Source organism: Micromys minutus (assembly GCF_963924665.1).
Source record: "Micromys minutus genome assembly, chromosome: 29".
Taxonomy (NCBI): domain Eukaryota; kingdom Metazoa; phylum Chordata; class Mammalia; order Rodentia; family Muridae; genus Micromys; species Micromys minutus.
Window position 1 is genome coordinate 36486595 of NC_137964.1, and position 18497 is coordinate 36505091.

The following is an 18497-nucleotide window of genomic DNA, read 5'->3' on the forward strand; positions in this document are numbered from 1 at the left end:
TTGTATATGTTTATAACACTCAATCATTGAGTGATACTTTATCACGTTAGGTTAGGGGATAGGAGTGTGCATCACTGGTAGAGAACTTGCTTATCCTATATAAGACTCTGGGTTCTGTTCTCAGAAATACAAAACAGAACAAAGAATAAGAAGGGAAAAGAGGAGGGGGAAGAGAAATACATGAATGGATAAAGATAATATGGCAGGGGCTGGAGAGATGGCTCAGAGGTTAAGACTGGTAAATTTGCAAAGCCAGTTTTTGTTTTTGTACTAAAGCTAGAGAATGACTATGTAGCCCAGTCCATACTCACTATATGGTCTCAAACTCACTATAGTCCAGATTAACAATGAATTTATGAAACCTTTGTTTTAGTTTCCCAAATACTGGACTTACAAGTGTATATCATCATACCTGTTACCCCAAAAACTCCTTCAGGATAGTCTCTTAAATTGCCGGGGTTGGCCTAAAACTCAAAATCTTCTGTCCTTGGCCTTTTGAGTACTGGGATTATAGGTACTCATGCATCTGCTCAAGTCTTTAAAGAAGCCTTTACCTCTCAGTGACAGGAGACCCCTCTGGCTTTCGGGAGATAATATAGCGGCAGCTCAGTCCAGCATCTTTGACCATTTGGTCTCCCAGGAACTCAGCCAGGCGCTTTGCTGTGCTGATGGATGTAGATTTCTGCTCCCCATAATCTTCTAGCTTCCGAGACATGGAGCGGTTCTCAGAAATCAGCTCAAACAATTCAGAATCGGGCATATTAGCAGCCTAGAGAAAGAAATGGCAATGCCAGGAAGATGAGACCATATTCACTTTGACTCTCTAGGTTTGTACCTATTTTTTCCCTGGAAAGCTTAAGGCAGGCTTTTGATTTCCAAAGGGCAGAGCAATGTCAAAATAAACAAAACAACAACCCTCCCAACCCCCCGCAAAAAAAAAAAAATTAAAAACTTAAAAAAAAAAAAAAAAAAAAAAAAAAAGCTACCCTAGTGCCTTTGGTTAGAGCCCTAGGGCCTTTGGTTAGTGTGTGTAGGATATAGCAATGGCCATATGGCCTAGTGGGTGAGGGTGCCTACTGCCAAGAATAACGACTGAATCTTTAACCGGAATTTGATCCTCCAGGACCCACATGATGTAAGAAAAGAATCATCTCCTACAAGTTGTCCTCTGACTTCCACATGTACAATGTGTTACTCCAATGTCCCCTACCCTTAAAATAAATGTCATTTAATAAAAGGCACCAAACTGTAACTTTCATCTTATTAGGTTGTGTACAAACTTATGGAGACATATGTATGAACAGTAAGTGCCAAAGCCACACTGTGTGGGGAATAACTATGCAGCTGGGTGTCATGGTGTGCATACTTATTCCCAGCGAGAGACAAGTGATCATTATGAATTTAAACTTAATCTAATCTACACACCAAATTCTAGGACAGCCAGGGCTACACAGGAAGATTCCAATCTCAAAAAACAAAAACAGAACAAAATTATGTGCGTATTAAAAAACTTTAAAAGATCAGGGCCAGCATGAGGGCTCAGCAGGAAAAGTACTTGCCAACAAGTCTGAAGACTACTTTCAGAAAAAAAAAAAAAAGACTACTTTCTTCTAACTTCCGCACGCACATGCATGTGTACATGTACACACACATACACACACACACACACATACACACACACACACACACTTTTTGAAACTTTTTAAAGGTGGAGGATGGAGAGACATAGCTCAACAGTTACAGTTAAGAGCATCTGATGCTGTCCTCTGAGGGCAGCAGACACACACAGTGTACTCATACATGTAGTCAAGATAAACAAATACACATAAAATACACATAAAATAAATAAAAACAAAAACCCCTGAAGTCTTCAGAAGTCAAGGAAATTGATTTGATAATTGTCAAGTTTTCCTTCGACAACTCCTTTTACTGTCATGCCGGCACTCCAAAAGCTAGGGCTCATCGAACTAATCCAGGTTCATCTGTTACCTGATTCTCCAGGAGCCTACCTAGTATGCAAGTCCGATTCCTTAAAAGATGCTCACTCCTGAGAACCAACTGAGGCGGCGGATGGAGCCTTACCTTGCTATAGAGCACATCTAGCCAGTAGTCAGCCACTTTGGCCACAGAGCCATACACCTCCTCCAGTGTGCTGCCCTTGAGGAAGGCCTCAAAAACTGAGGACTGGAAGATTTTAATCAGTTGCAACTCCCCTCGGCGTTTCACCTCAAAACCTTTCAGTTCAGCCAAGGAACCATCTTCATTGAATACAGCATATCTGAAAAGCAAGGGAAACACTACAGAGAAATGGACCTCAGATTGCTAGGTGCTTTCTGTCTTTCTGCCTTCTTGCTTCACTGCCTGAACCTCTTGTCATCTTTGAGGTAGTAAGTAGCAGTCCCCCAGCCCCTGTCCCTTAGTTTGGTGCTTTAGCAAACTGGAATGCATTGAGGGACCACTGCTCACAGAACCATAATAGAAGGCTGGCACATCAGCATCTAGCCCCCCCCCCCCCCAAACTGAGTAAATAAAAACAAACAAATAAAACAACCAACAAACAAATGAAACACCATCCAGTTTGTTCTCATTCTGGCTCCAGGTCTTTTTTTTTTTTTTTTCCTGAGTCCTTAGTTTGTCCATCTACTTCATTTCCTTTCCAAAACATAAGGCTCTGAGATTCCTACCTCTTTTTCAGCTTCTTGCCTTCTTCCTTGGAGGCTGGAAGGATCATAGCAAGGTATGGTCCATCGACTTCAAAAAAGATGCTGTTCTCAGAGCGGGTGACATAGGTGAGAGATGAAGGCTCTGTTAGCTCCTGGTACTGGTGGTTGGTAAAGCCTTCCTAAGAATCAATAACAGGAAAGGTAACCTCTCTTCTGTGGGCTCACACCCAGGATCCACCTCCTTTCCTCAGGGAATTGGTAGGTCAGCAAATAGACTCTACCACACAATGGACAGACTAGCAGAGGATTCTGACAGCAACACACTGAAACTCAAGTGTAATTAACAGGGTCTGAGTTTGCATGGTCTATGTTTTCATATATGTGACCTGGGAAAGAAAAAAAGAACATAAAAACACACTAAGAGTTACCAGGGTTTTTAGTGGATGAAAGAGACTCCTTGAAGAAATGTTTCCCTCCAGGGCTAAGATAATATAAGAAAATATAAGATAAAGATAAAGCTGGAGTAGCTCATAACATCAAGTAAGAAAATGCTCCAAACACAAGCTCTAAAAAAGGAACAGTGTGTGTCCTTGTGGCCAACTAGGAAGAAATTGAGCAAGAAAAGAAATGAGGATCAAAGTGGATTACTAAGTGTAAAAGATGCCCGAGAATCCACAATGCTGTACATCAGTCAACAGACATGCACATATAAATGAGAGAAGGGTAGCACTATCTCTTATAGACTCCAGTGAGCAAACAGAAGGAATGGGATAAACAGAAACCTGCCATGAAACTATTCCTGCACAGAAAACATGCGATGGTGCAGGTGACACTACTGATGCATGCAAACATCAGGACTTAAAAAAGGTCAAGGAACATTTCAAAACATGCCTTCATGATATGTGTTAATAACTGCAGTGGCTCTAACATAAGATGCTCTTTGACACTCATTCCTTCAGGGACGATAGTCATCCTTGGGTATGACTACTGAGGAAAGAACAGCACGTGAATAGGGACTTGGGGAACCTCACTGTGGAGACACCTGGCTGATGTGGACAACCTGGTGATGGAGCCAATGTCTCCAAAGATGAGGAAGTGATGATCGGGTATCAGCCCCATGATGTTCCTCCAAGGAAACTCAAATAACAGCCTTTAGAGAGAATTTGTATGGAAGCATCACCTGACAAAAAGGTGATGGCCTATTAGCTGAAACAGGATTAGAAGGTGGGACACCTGGCAGGAGGAGGGGGTTCTGGGAGAGTCAAGAGTAGATTTTGCTCTGGACTTGGAGGAGACAGACAAATGGAATTGCGGAGAGGTAATTAGCCATGTAGCAGACACAGACTAGAATAAAAGGGTTATATAAGTTATAAGTTAGTCGGGCAGTACGCCAAGGCCATGGCCTAGGCATTTATTCATAAATAACTAAGTCTCAGAGTCATCCTGGGAACAAAGAGGTTGGATATAAAAGCTTGTGGCTAAAACAGCCTTATAATGAGCTCTCCAAATTGACAGCAGAAAACAAAATTCCAGACCAGCAAAGACCAAGACAGTATCTAGGGTAAAGAGGACATAGTGTGGGCACCTGGAAACTGGGGAGCCCAAACAATATGTAATTTAGTTACAGGTTATATCAACATACATTTCTTCATGTTGATGACTGTATGCCTCAGGCAGATGCTAACATTAGAGGACCAGCCTGAAAGGTATAAAATTGTTTTCTGTTGGAGTATTTGTGTGTGGTACATGTGCACATGGAGGCCAGGTTGACACTGGATGCCTTCCTCCTCACTTTGTCTTTTAAAACAGGGTTTCCCATTGAACCTGAAGCTCATCAATGTGGCTAGAGTTGCTGGGTCCCTGATGTAGCACTGGGACAAAGTATGTGCTAGGGCATCCCAATTCAGGTTCCCATGTTTGTGTGACAGGCACTTTACTGAGCCATAGCCCCACCCTTCTTTAGTACTCTTTTAGACTTTTGGATAATTTAAAATTGCTTTGAAATAAAAGAACAAAAGCCGTATGGTTCTGTGAGAGTGAAATTTCTTTGCAACTGGAATCTAACATTCTTATATCATAACAGCTGAGAAAATTAGGTAAAAGAATGTTACAGATGGTGGTTTTTGTAGGGGGTCAAAGATACCAAGAGGTGAGACTTTTCCAAATATCCACACTGGGGACAGGCCAGAGGTTTGAATTATATGTGTTTACTTGTTGCAGGCCCACGCACCTTGACCATGATGTTCAACATGGCACCAGGATAGGAGATGGTCAGTTTGGGTTTCTTCACATTGGTTGTCTTGATGACAAAATTTTCAGGAAAGCTATTGGGTAGGACGCACCATATTCCGTCTGTGTCCAGTTCTAAAGGCCTCCTTCAAAGAAAGGAGTAAAATTCATGGATACAGGGCAATGGCCCCAAGTCCATAGAAGCCAGGTGTTAATAAATACCTCAAATATGATAATATCAAACTGATTTCTGTCTTCTCAGTCTTTATGATTTCCTATCATTGCCCCTCCCGTGCCCCTGTGGTTGCAAGCCCTGCAGCAAACCCCAGGCCATACTCACCCTATCTGCTCAATCAGCTCTCTTGCTTGGGTGATGATGTTGGCTCCTGTAAAGCAGACGATACCAGCCATTTCCATGGAATACCAGCGAGCTCTGGAAAGGACAGCCACAGTCTATGGTAAGCAGGACGGACAGGAGGCTCCATCCACAGGGAATCAAAGGGGGAAGAGATCCCCGGGAGAGATTTGAAGCAGGACAGAACTTAGGTGGGTTTTGGCTTTGTCCTAGGGTGAGTGTGGCTCACAAAGGATTAACATGGTGTTACTTTTTAGTTCAGTTTCAGAGTCATGGGTCTCTCAGTCCCACTCTACTCCATCCCATGCCTTCTTCATTCTTGTCATAGCTCTTCCCAAATTCTACCCTCACCCAGCTACTTCCAGAAACTCTGAGCCCATATCTGGACAGCTGTCCTCAGCCTCCTGCCAGCTCACCCTGCCGTCCACCGGATTCTCTGGACTTAGACCTCTTCCCTGTCCCCTCTTCATTCTTCCCCAGCAGCATTTAGCACATACACTCTCATTAAAAATCAAATAGAGCTAGTAAAATGGCTCAGTGAGTACATGCACTTGTTTATGATCTGAGTTTGACGTGATGCACTCACATAGTAGGAGAGGACACTAGTTTGTGTTTACATCCATATTCGATTTTTAAAAACCCCAACATATAAACACAATCAGATATGACCTCTTAACAATCAACTCCAGTCAGTTCTTTCCTTTCCTATGGAGCTACGGGTTGAAAGCACTCTTTTCTCCTATGTTCCTGAACATTCATTCTATTGATCTGTTTCCCTAGAGAACCCAACTAGGTAGAGCCCAATCCCCACTGGCCACACCATTCAAACCATGTCCTATTCTCTCTTCCTAGAACAATCTCCACCTTGGCTGTGAGACCTCAGCCCACCATTCAAGTTCTAGGCCATTCATTGATCATTCCTCTGCCCACACTTTAAATAAACTGATGCTATTAAACACCTAAAAGCCCTTTCTAGTGCAGTGAGGATTTAGTGATATAAAATGTCAAAGTAACCAAATCTTATCTCCAGCCCACTATGCTTCCATCAAGGTGTCTAGTAGAAAATAGTATCTTTTTCAACACCTAGACCCTATGTGAACCCTATTCTCATGGACCCAGTCCCAATTAAGCCTGTGTCACCAGCATTTTGTAAGCAAAAAGAAATTCCCATTCATAAATGAACTGCTCCTCTGCCCCTAACTTCTTTTTTGCTGTCATGTCTTGCTCATTCCCTCCCTGTTCATTTACTGCACGTGGCCCATACCCTTTGCGCATGACATAGCCGTAGAAGGAGTTCAGGATGCACTTGTGAGCCAGCTGCAGTGAATCATAAAGGATCTCCATGTTCTTGCAACGCTTCACCTCTGATGCATCGCCCACCTCTATAGCTGCTGAGAGTTTCTTCTTCCACACCTGGAAGTATACTGGGGAACCTAAGTACCTTACAGCTTCTCTAATTTCAGTTCACAAAAATCAACAAGCACAAATTCTCAATATTAAAAACTTTCAAATCTGGGGCTAGAGAGGTGATTTAGTGGGTCTTGGTGAAGACCTGAGTTTGTTTTCCAGTACACATATGACAGCTCACAACTATCTGTAACTCTTGTTCTAGGGAATCTGATGCCCTCTTCTGACCTCCGTGAGCATCAGATACACATACATACACGCATGAAGAACATCCAAACACATTTTAAAAAACCATAAAATGAAAAAAAAAGAACAACTTTCAAATCCAGAGAACTTGAAAAGGGATAATGAAGAGCATTCTCTCTCTAGACTGGCCATCTGTTAATACCTTAACACATCTTCATTCCATGTGTCATCTATCCCCATAAAACAAGTACTTCTAGTCTACCAGGCCTTCCATCAACACTGTCATCTTGATTTAAAATCAAAGCCAGTATAGGCCTTTAATCCCAACACTTTCAAGGCAGATGGATCTCTGAAGCAAGCCTGGTCTACAGAGCAAATTCTAGGATAGCCAGGGCTACCTAGAAAAACCCTGTCTCAAAAATAAAGCAAAACAATAAAGTCATGAGTTCAATTCCCAGCAACTACATGGTGGCTTACAACCATCTGTAATGAGATCTGATGCCCTCTTCTGATGTATCAAAGAATAGCGTGGTCATTTACATGCAATGAAAGTCTGAATAACACAGTGACAGTTGCATAACAGATGCCACCCAACTATATACATACAAATGTTAAACTTTATGGTATGACACCTCACCACCATAAAAGGGGAACCAGTAACAGTGAGGAGAGTGATAAGGACTGGCTATCAAACAGTGCAGAGTGCAAGGGACCACAAGCAGGGGTCTCACTAAGACTAGTCTTGAGGGACATGCTCTCGGAATTTAAACTAGTTGATAAAACACAAAACTTTTACTTTTTATTAGGAAAAAATTTAGGTGGCTGCTGGAAAAAGCATTTTCTTATAAAACAGAAGAAACCATTTAAGCCTCTATATAAAGAGATAAGTTCTATACCAGGAGATAAAATATATACATGAAAACATTTCCCATGGGGCAAGAGATGGTGGCTAACAGTATTGGCTGCTCTTCCACAGTACACAGGTTTAATTCCCAGCACCTATAGGGTGGCTCACAAATGTTTGTACATCCAGCTCCAGAGGATCTGACATCCTCTTCTGATCTCCACAGATACCAAGCACACAAGGGCACATAAACATACTTTCGGTCAAAACACCCATACAGATATAATAATGAAATCTGAAATTAAAATAAAAAAATCATTTCTGTAATTCTTTGAAATCAGAGATTAGCAAACCACAGGGTTAAATCCAGTGTGTATGGTGGCCTTAAGAGTCTGTACGGACTACTTACCTGCTTGTAGTGGGGAAGCAGTCAATTCAGGGCTGTATCTAGCTCAGTAAGACCATGTCAGCTCAGCTCAGGTAGTGTCTTTTGTAGGTGCAGCTCTACACAATTTCTTCTGAAACAATTACTTAGCACAGTGCCAAGGGCTCAGGCCACGACAATCTGCATCCTCTTTGGCCATTAATTCTTTAAGTTTATAGACCACTGTGCATTTATTATTCAAATGCATATGGCAGCTCACAGGATGCATATGGCAACCCACAAACTATAGCTATGTTTCCATAGAGCCAAACCAAGACCCTCTCACTTCAGACACCAGTTTATTTTGACCCACCTTATGCAGTCCTTTGAATTCATAGCGCCTGTCTCTGAAGGCCCGTACTGTGTCCACATAAAATGAGTTTTCCCGCTGGCAGATGGTAGTTAGACGTTCTTCTACCTTGGTCACATGGATCTTCTTATAGGCTTTCCGACAATAATCTAAGACAATTCAGAGTGTTGGGAATGGTAGCTGAGACCTTCCAGATAACAACAGAGCAAGCTGGGACACAAGGATGCTAAGAAGCTTACTTTCCTAAAGTAACATAAGCAAATATTAATTTTCAGACAATATTAATTATCACTGTAAAAGAGAACAGTCCAGAAGAACTAGGAACTTGATACCAAGACTGTGACAAAAGGCTTGAGCTTTGTAAAGGAGAAATAAAAAAAGGAACCCCCACAGAAAGAACACAATTTAAACTTAAAATCCTACTGCTTTGAACTGATGAGTGCCCATACCCTGACCTGAGAAGCCACTGTTTATCATGCTCACCTGCCAGCCTTCGCTTCTCGTATTTAGCCTGTTCTTCACGGGACAGCTCGTGAAAGGCCCGTGCTGGCCCCTCTGGGAACAAAGGGGGGAACTTCTCTGACTCCAGTTGATGCTGGATTCGATGGTATTCACTGCGACTGGCTGGCACTGGAAAGGAAGTGAAGAGACAGGTTCCAAGATCAGAATTTAGGTCTGTTCTGACGTGCTGGGCACCCTTTAGGGCGTGACACTCACTGAATTCTCCCCTCCATTGCCAGGCCATCTTCCTTTGACAATTTGCTCCAGGCTTATTGAAGTCACAGGCAGCACAGGTGGCCTCATCCACTATGGCAGAAGGCTATAAAAGGAGGGGAAGGTCAGAAATCAACTTGGGTCTGCAAAAAGAGATGGCTATGATATGAAAACAGAGATTCTCACCTGTAGGCGGTTTGTAAGGATAATGTTAGGATACATGGCCCCCACATCTAGATGGTAGATTAGAGGACATTCAATTCTGTTAGGAACATCTTTTAGGGAGGTAAGCTTGGTCTTAATCTGCTCACACACCTATAGAGAAAGGGAAAACAAAGGGACGTTGGTGGCCAACTAGGTGCACTGTGTGGTGGTGATGTACCCCTTTCATTCTAGCACTAGGAAGGCAGAGGCAGATGAATCTGAGTTCAAGCCCAGAGTCTAGGTTCAAAGTGAGTTCTAGAATAGGTAGGGCTATACAGAGAAATCCTGTCTTGAAAACAAAACAAAACAAAAAAACCCAAAAAACAAACAAACAAACCCCCCCCCCCAATCCAAAAGAATGAGGTACAATAAAGACAAATGAATGGTTGGAGAAATGGCTCAGCGATTAAAAGCACTGACTGCTCTTCCAGAGGTCCTGAGTTCAATTCCCAGCAACCACAAGGCGGCTCACAACCATCTGTAATAGGATCCAATGCCTTCTTCTGGTGTGTGTGAAGACAGTTACAGTGTACTTACACAAATAAAAATAAATTTAAAAAAAAGAAAAAAAGAGCCTGAGATACGCTTTAGCTATGTAAGAAAGAGGAGAGCCAAATACAGGCTAAACCCTGCTTCCTAGATGGCTACCTCTTGAAAGTTGGTGGCTTGTTCCACAGGCACCTTCTCTTCTTCTTCAATGGCATGGCGCATAGTCTTCTCAACTCGTTGTAACAGGAAATCAAAGGCTGCAGGATTCTAGTATAAGACACGAAAGGGTACAGGTCAGACAGAACTTTCAATCTGGTGCCAGTGTGACAAGTGTCAGGAGGTGCCAGAGAATGCTTTGCAAGTATGCGTGTCTTAGAAAGCACGGAATGAAAGCCCATCTTAGGTAAGGGGGGTGGGAGTGGTAATGAGCCTGAGAAATCACCACTAACAGACGTGGCCTATGGGAGAGATGAAGAAAAGACTGTTCAGGCCATGGCTTCTTGGGTTTTGCAACAGCACAAGTATGGGAAGAAGCAGAAGGACCTAGGAAGGAGGTATACCATCCTAAACCGGCAGGGGATATCACTTCGGAAGACACCAGACTCAAGTGCCTCCACATGGCCCCCAACGTAGGTCTCAGCATCGAGCACATGGCCGTCATCTGTCAGCTTGTTGAACTCTTGCTCTTGCTTATTGGGAAAGACAATGTTGGCATGGAAAGCTTGCACCATCAGCAAGGCTTCACACAATGTTCCAGAGCCTTTCCGCAGCACCTGCAGGAAGATGCAGCTCGTAGCTGGTGCATGCCTATCCCCAAATCCCAAATCTATGTCAAACCCCAGTCCTAGGCAAAGTCCACGGCCATCAGAAAGTCATCTAACCTTGACTGTAAGGTTGAAGGAAAGTTGTGCAGCCAGTAACAGAAGCCCCTGCTTCCTGTGGCTGTTCTTACATTGGTGCCCCAGACTCCACGAAGATACCAGTGATGCTGCAAGTAAGAGTTCACTATCTGTCCCAGAGACATCCCACCTTGGGCATCAGTGCACTAACCTCATCAGGTTCCATGGGGATAATGGTGCACAGGGCGAATATGAAGGGATGCACGTATTTCATGTACAGGTAGTAAGTAGCAACAGCATCTGACACTGAGTAAGTAGCCAGAGTCTGGGGAGAACATCAGAGAGCAAGACCATTAAAAACCAAAGGTCTAAGGAAATTCATGCAAAGTTCAGGAAGGAGGCAAGGCTGAGCAGGAGTGCACAGGAGAGGAAAAGCTGGTACCCATATCTCAGGTAACCTAGCCTCTCCAGTTAGAATGTCTGACTTCAGGGATACATAGGAGAGTGAATGGGCTTACGTACCTGGGGCTGTTCAGTGGCCATACGACACATGTCCTCAGGGTCCAGCTCTACAGGGTCATAGCCAAGTTTGGCCTTGGCAGCTGCCTTGAGATTATGGCTGCCCACAGGAAGGTAACTGTCTCTCTTCACCCACCTGGAAAAAGAACAGATCTAGAGATGATGGTAACACAAAGCCTGGCAAACCCAGACATAACACAAAAATGTAGGTTTTGGAGACATTCAAGGAACCAATGCCACTTGAACGTCCTCTTGATTCTCAGGAGCACTTACAAAGTACACATAAGTATCAGGGAACCCTCCACTTTCAGCAGAGAACTCAGCCTCTTGCTATGGAGAAAGAAAAAGAAAATGCAGCAAGAATCCCTGAGCTTCTTTGAGCCTCTCAGACCTTATTGCATAAACTACCTGTCCGTCTTTCCTCTTCTTACATTGTCCTTTCAGTATGAGCTCTCTCAATAGCACTCCCTTTAAAAGATGTTCTCTAGGGCTCGGAAGATCACTCAGTGTGTAAAGCACTTGCCATATGAACATAAGACCTTGAGTTCAGAGCCCCAACATTCATGTAAAGGCTAGGGACTGCACTGTGCAGTGGCCACACCTAGTCTATCACCCAGGACCTTCCCAGCCGCTGTCCACTTCCTCTGCAACTTCTCCATGGCCCCTTCCTCTGTACATTTTCAGGCCTTCTCTCATTACACTTCAAACCTTGCTAGTTTACCATCTATTAAAACTTTGACCAACCCTATGCCTCTAGTGACACCATCTAGTTTTGTGCTCCTCCAAGTACACAAAGAGATTCACAACAGCATGGCTGCAACATAATCCTACTTACCTTAAATTCATTCTTTCTCATTCCAAGTCAACTGAACACAGAGACTTTTAGGCACCTATCTACCCTAAGGCTTCAGCCCATACTAGCAAACCTGAGTGTTGATCTTTCTTTACCAACAAACCAGTCCCAACCTCTTGGCGTTCCTCTAACCCAAAAGCTAGAATATCAGAGTAAAACAAGCAACAGCCAGTCTCAGACAACCTCAGAGGCTGTTGGAATTCATGTCTTGGCCCAACTCAGATGCCACCCTCTTCAGCTAGCTCTTTGCATACCTGTCTTCCTACCTACATGGACCTATGCTCCAAAGACCAGGACTTCAATACCTGGGATACCTACTTGCTTTCAGTCAGCATGAAGCATACTGAGCTTCATGCTGACTGAAACCACACGACCCGTGGGATCAGCCTCATTTGACTTCATCTATGCAAGCATCTGAATCTTGCTCTATGTTTCTTTTTAGCTAAGCTTTTCCACCTTTCAGGCTACTGTTCAACATTCTTGTTGACTAAATGGAAGACTAGCAACACGCAGTCAGCAAATCACTATGACCCAAAGTTGTTTCTTGGAGGCCAATCACCTCTCACAATAGCTGTGTAATAGTCTGTACAAGAAGCCTTTCTGTATTACTGACAGGACCATAGTCACGAGCTACCTACTACGTGGTGCACACATACCTGAGGCAGTCCATGTGGATGCACTGCGGTGCCTTGTATTCCCCCTGGCTATCCTTCTGGAAGCCTATCTCCTGGTACATGCTTAGGCCATGAATTGCTGCCCTAGCCTCCACAAACGGCCTAACAACAAAAGAGACAGGCAATGGGGATAAAAGAGCTAGCAGCTCTTCCTTTGGTCCTTGTGTGTAGGCAGACTGCTCCCAGGAGACGCTGGTTCCACAAACTTCTCTGTGAAAATGAGAAAGCCACTGATACCAGCAGGCAGAGGTGCTCCTCTCCCACCTTCCCTGACACAATTACCCACAACAGGAAGCTGGACTCACCAGTCAAAAAAATCCCCATTGTAGGTGACCATAATGGTAGGTTTGGTCTCCTGGATATGCTCAAACCACCTCTGGATCAGATGGACCTGAGCTCAACAAACCACAGAAGTCAGTAGAACCCTTTCTCTGCTTTCAGCAACTTGCCAGTACTTCCCCAAACTGAAAAGTCAGCCTCATGTCAGCCCAGATGTCCAGGGCCTACTCTAGCCTTGGCCACAGAAAAGGAAGCTGAGCAACAAGCACCCAACTTTCCATCTTGCCACCTCATACCAAACACCAGGCAGTTTCTATAGGAAGTTTCTTTACCTCATCGGGTTCATTGAAGACACTAAAAGGCCCTTCATATTCTGGCTTGGGGGTGAACTCAAAATCTTCAATATCTTCTGAAACAATCTCCCTGTTAGTGATGAGGTAGCCCTGGTAAAATTCATAAGCAGACAATGCAAGTCAGTCACAGAAAAGATGAGACAGACTCCTAGCCCACATATAATTACAAAGAGCTCCACAAAAACATAAAGGTAACCTGCCTATAATTCTAACACTCAAAGGCTGAGGAGGCAGGAGAACCACCAAGAGTATGAGGCCAAGCTGAGCCAGAGTGAGACCCTGCCTCAAAAACAATAGTTACCCCCCCAAAGCATTTTAAGTTTCCCAAAAAGAGATTCCATTCACCTGGCCATCAATCATATAGGAAATCATCATAATCTGATCGGTCTCAGCATCAGGGAATTTGAGAGGCAGTTTGGTTGTCTCGATGTCAAATGCCAAAACCACAGGGTCCTGAAAGGACAAAATATACCACGAATTCAGGTCTGGATACAACCTTTGAACACCCACATTCAGCCTGGCAAGTGACAATATCTTCATCTTGGAAACAGGGAAACTGACAAAGATTTTCCTAAGGACTAAAAGTGATACCTAAATGAGATTCCTTCACTTATAAATCTACTTCTCATCAGTTGTTTGGCTATCAACTACCTAAATGAAAGCTCAAGGGTTCAAATCCAGCTTAACTCAAATACTACACAGTGCAAAAATATATTTAGGTTAGAGGCTGGTGGAAAAAAAACTACTCCCTAATTATCTTCAGAAAGTACTTAAAGAAGAAATAGATTTTTAAGACTGAAGAGATGTATAAACTTACAGGTCGTTCAACAAGATCATCTCGTCGGGTAATTTCCACAGGAAAAGCATTTCCTCGAAATCTAACATTGTACCAGTGGGCCTGAAGAATAATGAAGCACACATTAAACTAAAGAGTTCTCTGTCCAGAAAAGTCTATCTCTCTAACAACATTACATTCTGTAACTCAGTGAACAAACTGTAGAAGTTGGTTTTCTCTTTCCACCATCCAGGTCTTGGGGATCAAACTCAGGTGATTAGATTTGGAAGCCTTAATCCACCAACTCATTTTGCTGGCTCCAGCAAAATCAATTTTTGTGCAGATTTATCCATAGCTCCTCTTGGCTCTGAGGAACTTAACTCAAGCAACAGCCACCTTCCCCTTACCACATGGATTCTGAGGTCAATGGAGAGGCGAATGTGGTAGGGAACATCATACTCCCGCATGTCTACTATGTTGTCCAATTGGTCAGCTATCTTCTTAGAGTTTTCCTCCTCATCAGTAATTATGCTGCCTCCTTGCAGAATACTGGAAAATAAGCACAGTAAAGCCATTAACTCAATTATGATCTGCAAGGAACTGGGGAATGGAGACTAGAGTCCAAACTGAGTAACACAAAGGTGGCTGAGGAGACTGTAAGGACCAGGGTAGTCACTCAAGAAATGGCCTTGGATTACCACCCAACATGAACAGCAGCAGGTCACAGAGAAAAGAAAAACAAAGTATACTGGATACATGTACATTTTACATGATGTGAGTTAGACTTGGCACAATAGTCAGGAGGACCTCGGTGTGCTATTCCCAATGCGTCCTTTCTACCAGCAGGTTGATCTATGTGAGGGTGAAAGAGTAAAGCTGGAATCACAGAGACCGTGGAGAGTTGCAGTTAGCAAATGTGGCCTATCTTTGCAGAACATCCCTCTTATTAAAATAAGGATGATAGTGACTGCATTATTCTATAGGAGTGTAGTTTTAGTGAGATATCATAATGCATCCAGATTAACGTATAGTGAAGTGACTAGGTAATGTCAACTACTTCTGTAAAAGTCTCATATTCAAGTAGAAAACCTTACACCGAAGTAGCCACTCAGTATCCTAATAATTGAGAAGCACAGGCAGGAAACTGGTTTAAACATAAGGCCAGTTTACATGGTGTGTTCCAAGCTAAACTAAGCTATAGTGTAAGATCTTGACTTCAACCAATCAATGAACCACTGAACCAAGGAATGGACCAATTAAAGGAAAAAAGGGACAGAGGGAAAAAGCTCAGTGGCATGCATAAGGCTCTAGGTTCAATCCTCAGTCACACACACACACACACACACACACACACACACACACACACACAATTTAAATTAAAATAAAACAAAACAATATACTCTATCACTCTAAGTTTAAAACTAAATGGCTTCATAAAAGAAAAAACCCCAACCCCCCCCCCAAGGGCTCTGGGATATAACTAAGCAGTTGAGACCCCTGTTGCTCTTGCAGGAGACCTGGGTTTGATTCCCAGCATCCATATGGCAACTCATAATCATCTTTAACGAGTTCTAAGGCCCTAACCTCTTCTGTGGGGGCCGAGCATGCATACATATGCATGTATATACACAGGCAAAACACTTACCTATAAAAAAGACAAATTAATCTAAAGTAAGAGAGGAAGAAAATAGAAGTTATCAGATAGCTTACAGGTCCCTATGGTTCAGTCACTAACTGCATCTTAAAATATTCTGAAAAGAAGAGATGACTGGAGTCGGAAGGCAGACTGAGGAAGTGTCCTAAATCTCAAATTGATTTTGATGTACTTTTTAAATGTGTGTGTATGCCACAGTGCACATGTGGAAGGGGCCAACATTGGGTGTTGGTCCTTGCCTTGCTTCTTATTGAGATAAGGTCTCTTTGTTGTTGTTTTGTTGCTGCATACAATGAGCTAGATGGCTTGTGAAGTTCTAGGAATTTTCTTTCCTGTCTCTGATCTCATCATAGAAACACTGGGATTACATACACATTAGCCTTATGTGTGCTCTGGAGATTCAAAATCTACCCCTCCCCCACTTTCTTTTTGAAACAGGGTCTCTCTACATAGTCCTGCTAGTTTCAGATTCAGGGATCGTCTGCCTGTCTGGGATCAAAGGCATGCTACTACACCTGGTTCTAAATTTAATTCTTTATCAAAAGATTGTGATCAGTGTTTCTGAAGTCCTGTAAACTAATTAAGAACTTGTTTGTTCTTACCTTGCTTTTCTGTTATTAATTTGCCTAAATATTAAATAACAGTACTTGGTGTTCTGCACTTAAACTTCTCTGTACACCTCAGGTTCTCTGGAGAAGACATCTATAAAACAAAATACTTGATAACATTTGCAGACTGTACTAAAGTGGTAGGAGGAACACTCTAAAATATTCTCATTGTTATAGCAACTCAATTTTAGAGCCACAAGCCTCTCTCCTATGTAAGAGAAGCTCAAGCACAAAACAACACAATCTTGGGAAGCCAGCGCTAATTTAACAAAAAGACATCTAATGGCGAAACATCAGGGGAGCCTCTCTGAAGAGTCCCTGCCTCTACTAGCTTGTTATTCTGCAGTCACTGGCACTTTGCTCTAGAGAAGAAAAGTTACCTGGAGAGCATTGTTGTGTACTCATCACTAGCATGGTCCTGCTCTCGGTTCTTCTTCACAGCAGGAGAGATCTCCTTTCTCACTCTGACAAGGTCCTCCACAGTGTAGAAGGACAGCTTGATGTAACTCCGCTTCAAGCCCACCAAGTGATTTGGCTGTAAAGTAAAAGGACAAGCTGATGGGTTCATGAGAGGTTAATGATGGGTTAAGGAGGATAAAGACTGCTAGGTAAACACACACAAGTCAAAGCACCTAGCTTACTTTTACCTGCAATGCTACCAAAAATACTTAAAGATAACTTTGGGAATATCTACCATCCCTCATCCTCCAGGCTGCTCCACAACCCAATCTGTCTGTCTCATCGGCTCCTGGAAGGTCTGGGGATACTTACCAAGTCCAGATCTTCTTTTGGCACATTCTCTAACTTTGCAATTTTACCCTGAAACTTCTTGGATAGAAAAGATGAAACTTCTCGATCACAACCCTAAATCAGAATCATAATTAATGTATTTTCCATTAGTAAGATCTATCTCCTTATTTATCAGTTCTGAAACCCACCCAGTAGAACCAGGAACAGATAATTTGACCAGTGTCTACCAAGCACAGACTTACCTTTCTAGCTGCAATGTAGAAATATGGCTTATAGGACAAGGCCACCTATAGAAACCATCACAGGATATAAAAAAAAAGGGAGGGAAAGGGAAAAATATTTAGAGTGGCAACTAATGAGCAACATGGATACAAGGCATCTTGGACCTTGATAGCTTTTTTCTTTTAAGATCTATTTACTTATTTTTATTTTATGTGTATGGGTATTTTGCTTACATGTATGTCTATATACCAAGTACATGCCTGATACCCAGACAACGGAAGAGGACACTGGGTTTCCTGGAACTGGAGTTACAGACAGCCTTGTAAGTGTTGGAAATTGAACAAACACCCTCTAGAAGAGCAGCCAATACTCCAGCCCCTATGACAGTTCTTTAAAGATACATGAACCGAGTGGTGATAGTACACACAGGCCATTATACCTCAGCACTCAGGAGGCAGAGGCAGGGTTACACAGAGAAAACCTGGTCCCCCCAGCCCCCATCGCCAAAAGATATTGCATACATGAAATTTGGATCTGCACATCTTTCAGGGCCAAGAACCCCAGAAACAATACCAGTAGTTCAACCACTTGAGTTACCTTCCCTCAGGGTATCTTAAATGTGACTGATGAAGTTCACAGGGGCATGCTCTTGATGAGCTGCAAGCAACGGCACACTACAGCCTCCCATTTCCTCCCTGACAGAATGAATAAATACCCTTATTTTATACAACTTACTTGTCACAGATAGGTTTTAGTTTTTCGGAGTCAAGGGCTTACCTTAAACCTGCTTCCATCATCTTGAATGAAGTAGTAATCCACTGCACTGACTAAGCGTTTGTCTTCATCTAAAATCTCAGTCTATAAGAGAATCAAAGAACAGAAGCATATTAACCCTACAAAGCCTAAGCTTTCCAGAGTACTTTCTGAAAATTTGAATGTTCTAAAGACGAGATCCTTACATCCAGCCCTTTACTTTGCCCCTATACAAACACCTTGGTAAGAACTACACTATAATGGTTTCTCAGTGGGGATTCTTCTGAATTTTCTTTAATAATTCTTGAAAGCTTTCTGCTGAGAGCTAACAGATTCCTTAATACTTTGTGGCCTCCATGTTAAACCGGAAAGGAAAAACACCTCCAATACCCA

General features: G+C 42.8%; 1 protein-coding gene across 2 annotated transcripts in view; it reads right to left on the reverse strand.

The window, feature by feature from the left end:
- Window positions 1-18497, reverse strand: part of POLE (DNA polymerase epsilon, catalytic subunit) — a 42682-nt gene that overhangs the window by 21936 nt on the left and 2249 nt on the right. For both annotated transcript variants that reach the window (XM_080940394.1, XM_080940393.1), the window contains exons 3-26: window positions 18129-18209; window positions 17372-17416; window positions 17151-17243; window positions 16760-16914; window positions 14525-14666; window positions 14160-14240; window positions 13688-13795; window positions 13322-13432; window positions 13016-13101; window positions 12693-12812; window positions 11187-11319; window positions 10876-10989; window positions 10386-10598; window positions 9985-10092; window positions 9319-9447; window positions 9136-9238; window positions 8902-9048; window positions 8422-8567; window positions 6512-6660; window positions 5233-5325; window positions 4894-5038; window positions 2685-2842; window positions 2083-2278; window positions 555-769 (exon numbers count right to left, since the gene is read on the reverse strand). In XM_080940394.1, coding sequence (XP_080796520.1) covers window positions 555-769; window positions 2083-2278; window positions 2685-2842; window positions 4894-5038; window positions 5233-5325; window positions 6512-6660; window positions 8422-8567; window positions 8902-9048; window positions 9136-9238; window positions 9319-9447; window positions 9985-10092; window positions 10386-10598; window positions 10876-10989; window positions 11187-11319; window positions 12693-12812; window positions 13016-13101; window positions 13322-13432; window positions 13688-13795; window positions 14160-14240; window positions 14525-14666; window positions 16760-16914; window positions 17151-17243; window positions 17372-17416; window positions 18129-18209 — 3071 coding nt within the window. The remainder of the gene's footprint in view (window positions 1-554; window positions 770-2082; window positions 2279-2684; window positions 2843-4893; window positions 5039-5232; window positions 5326-6511; window positions 6661-8421; window positions 8568-8901; window positions 9049-9135; window positions 9239-9318; window positions 9448-9984; window positions 10093-10385; window positions 10599-10875; window positions 10990-11186; window positions 11320-12692; window positions 12813-13015; window positions 13102-13321; window positions 13433-13687; window positions 13796-14159; window positions 14241-14524; window positions 14667-16759; window positions 16915-17150; window positions 17244-17371; window positions 17417-18128; window positions 18210-18497) is intronic.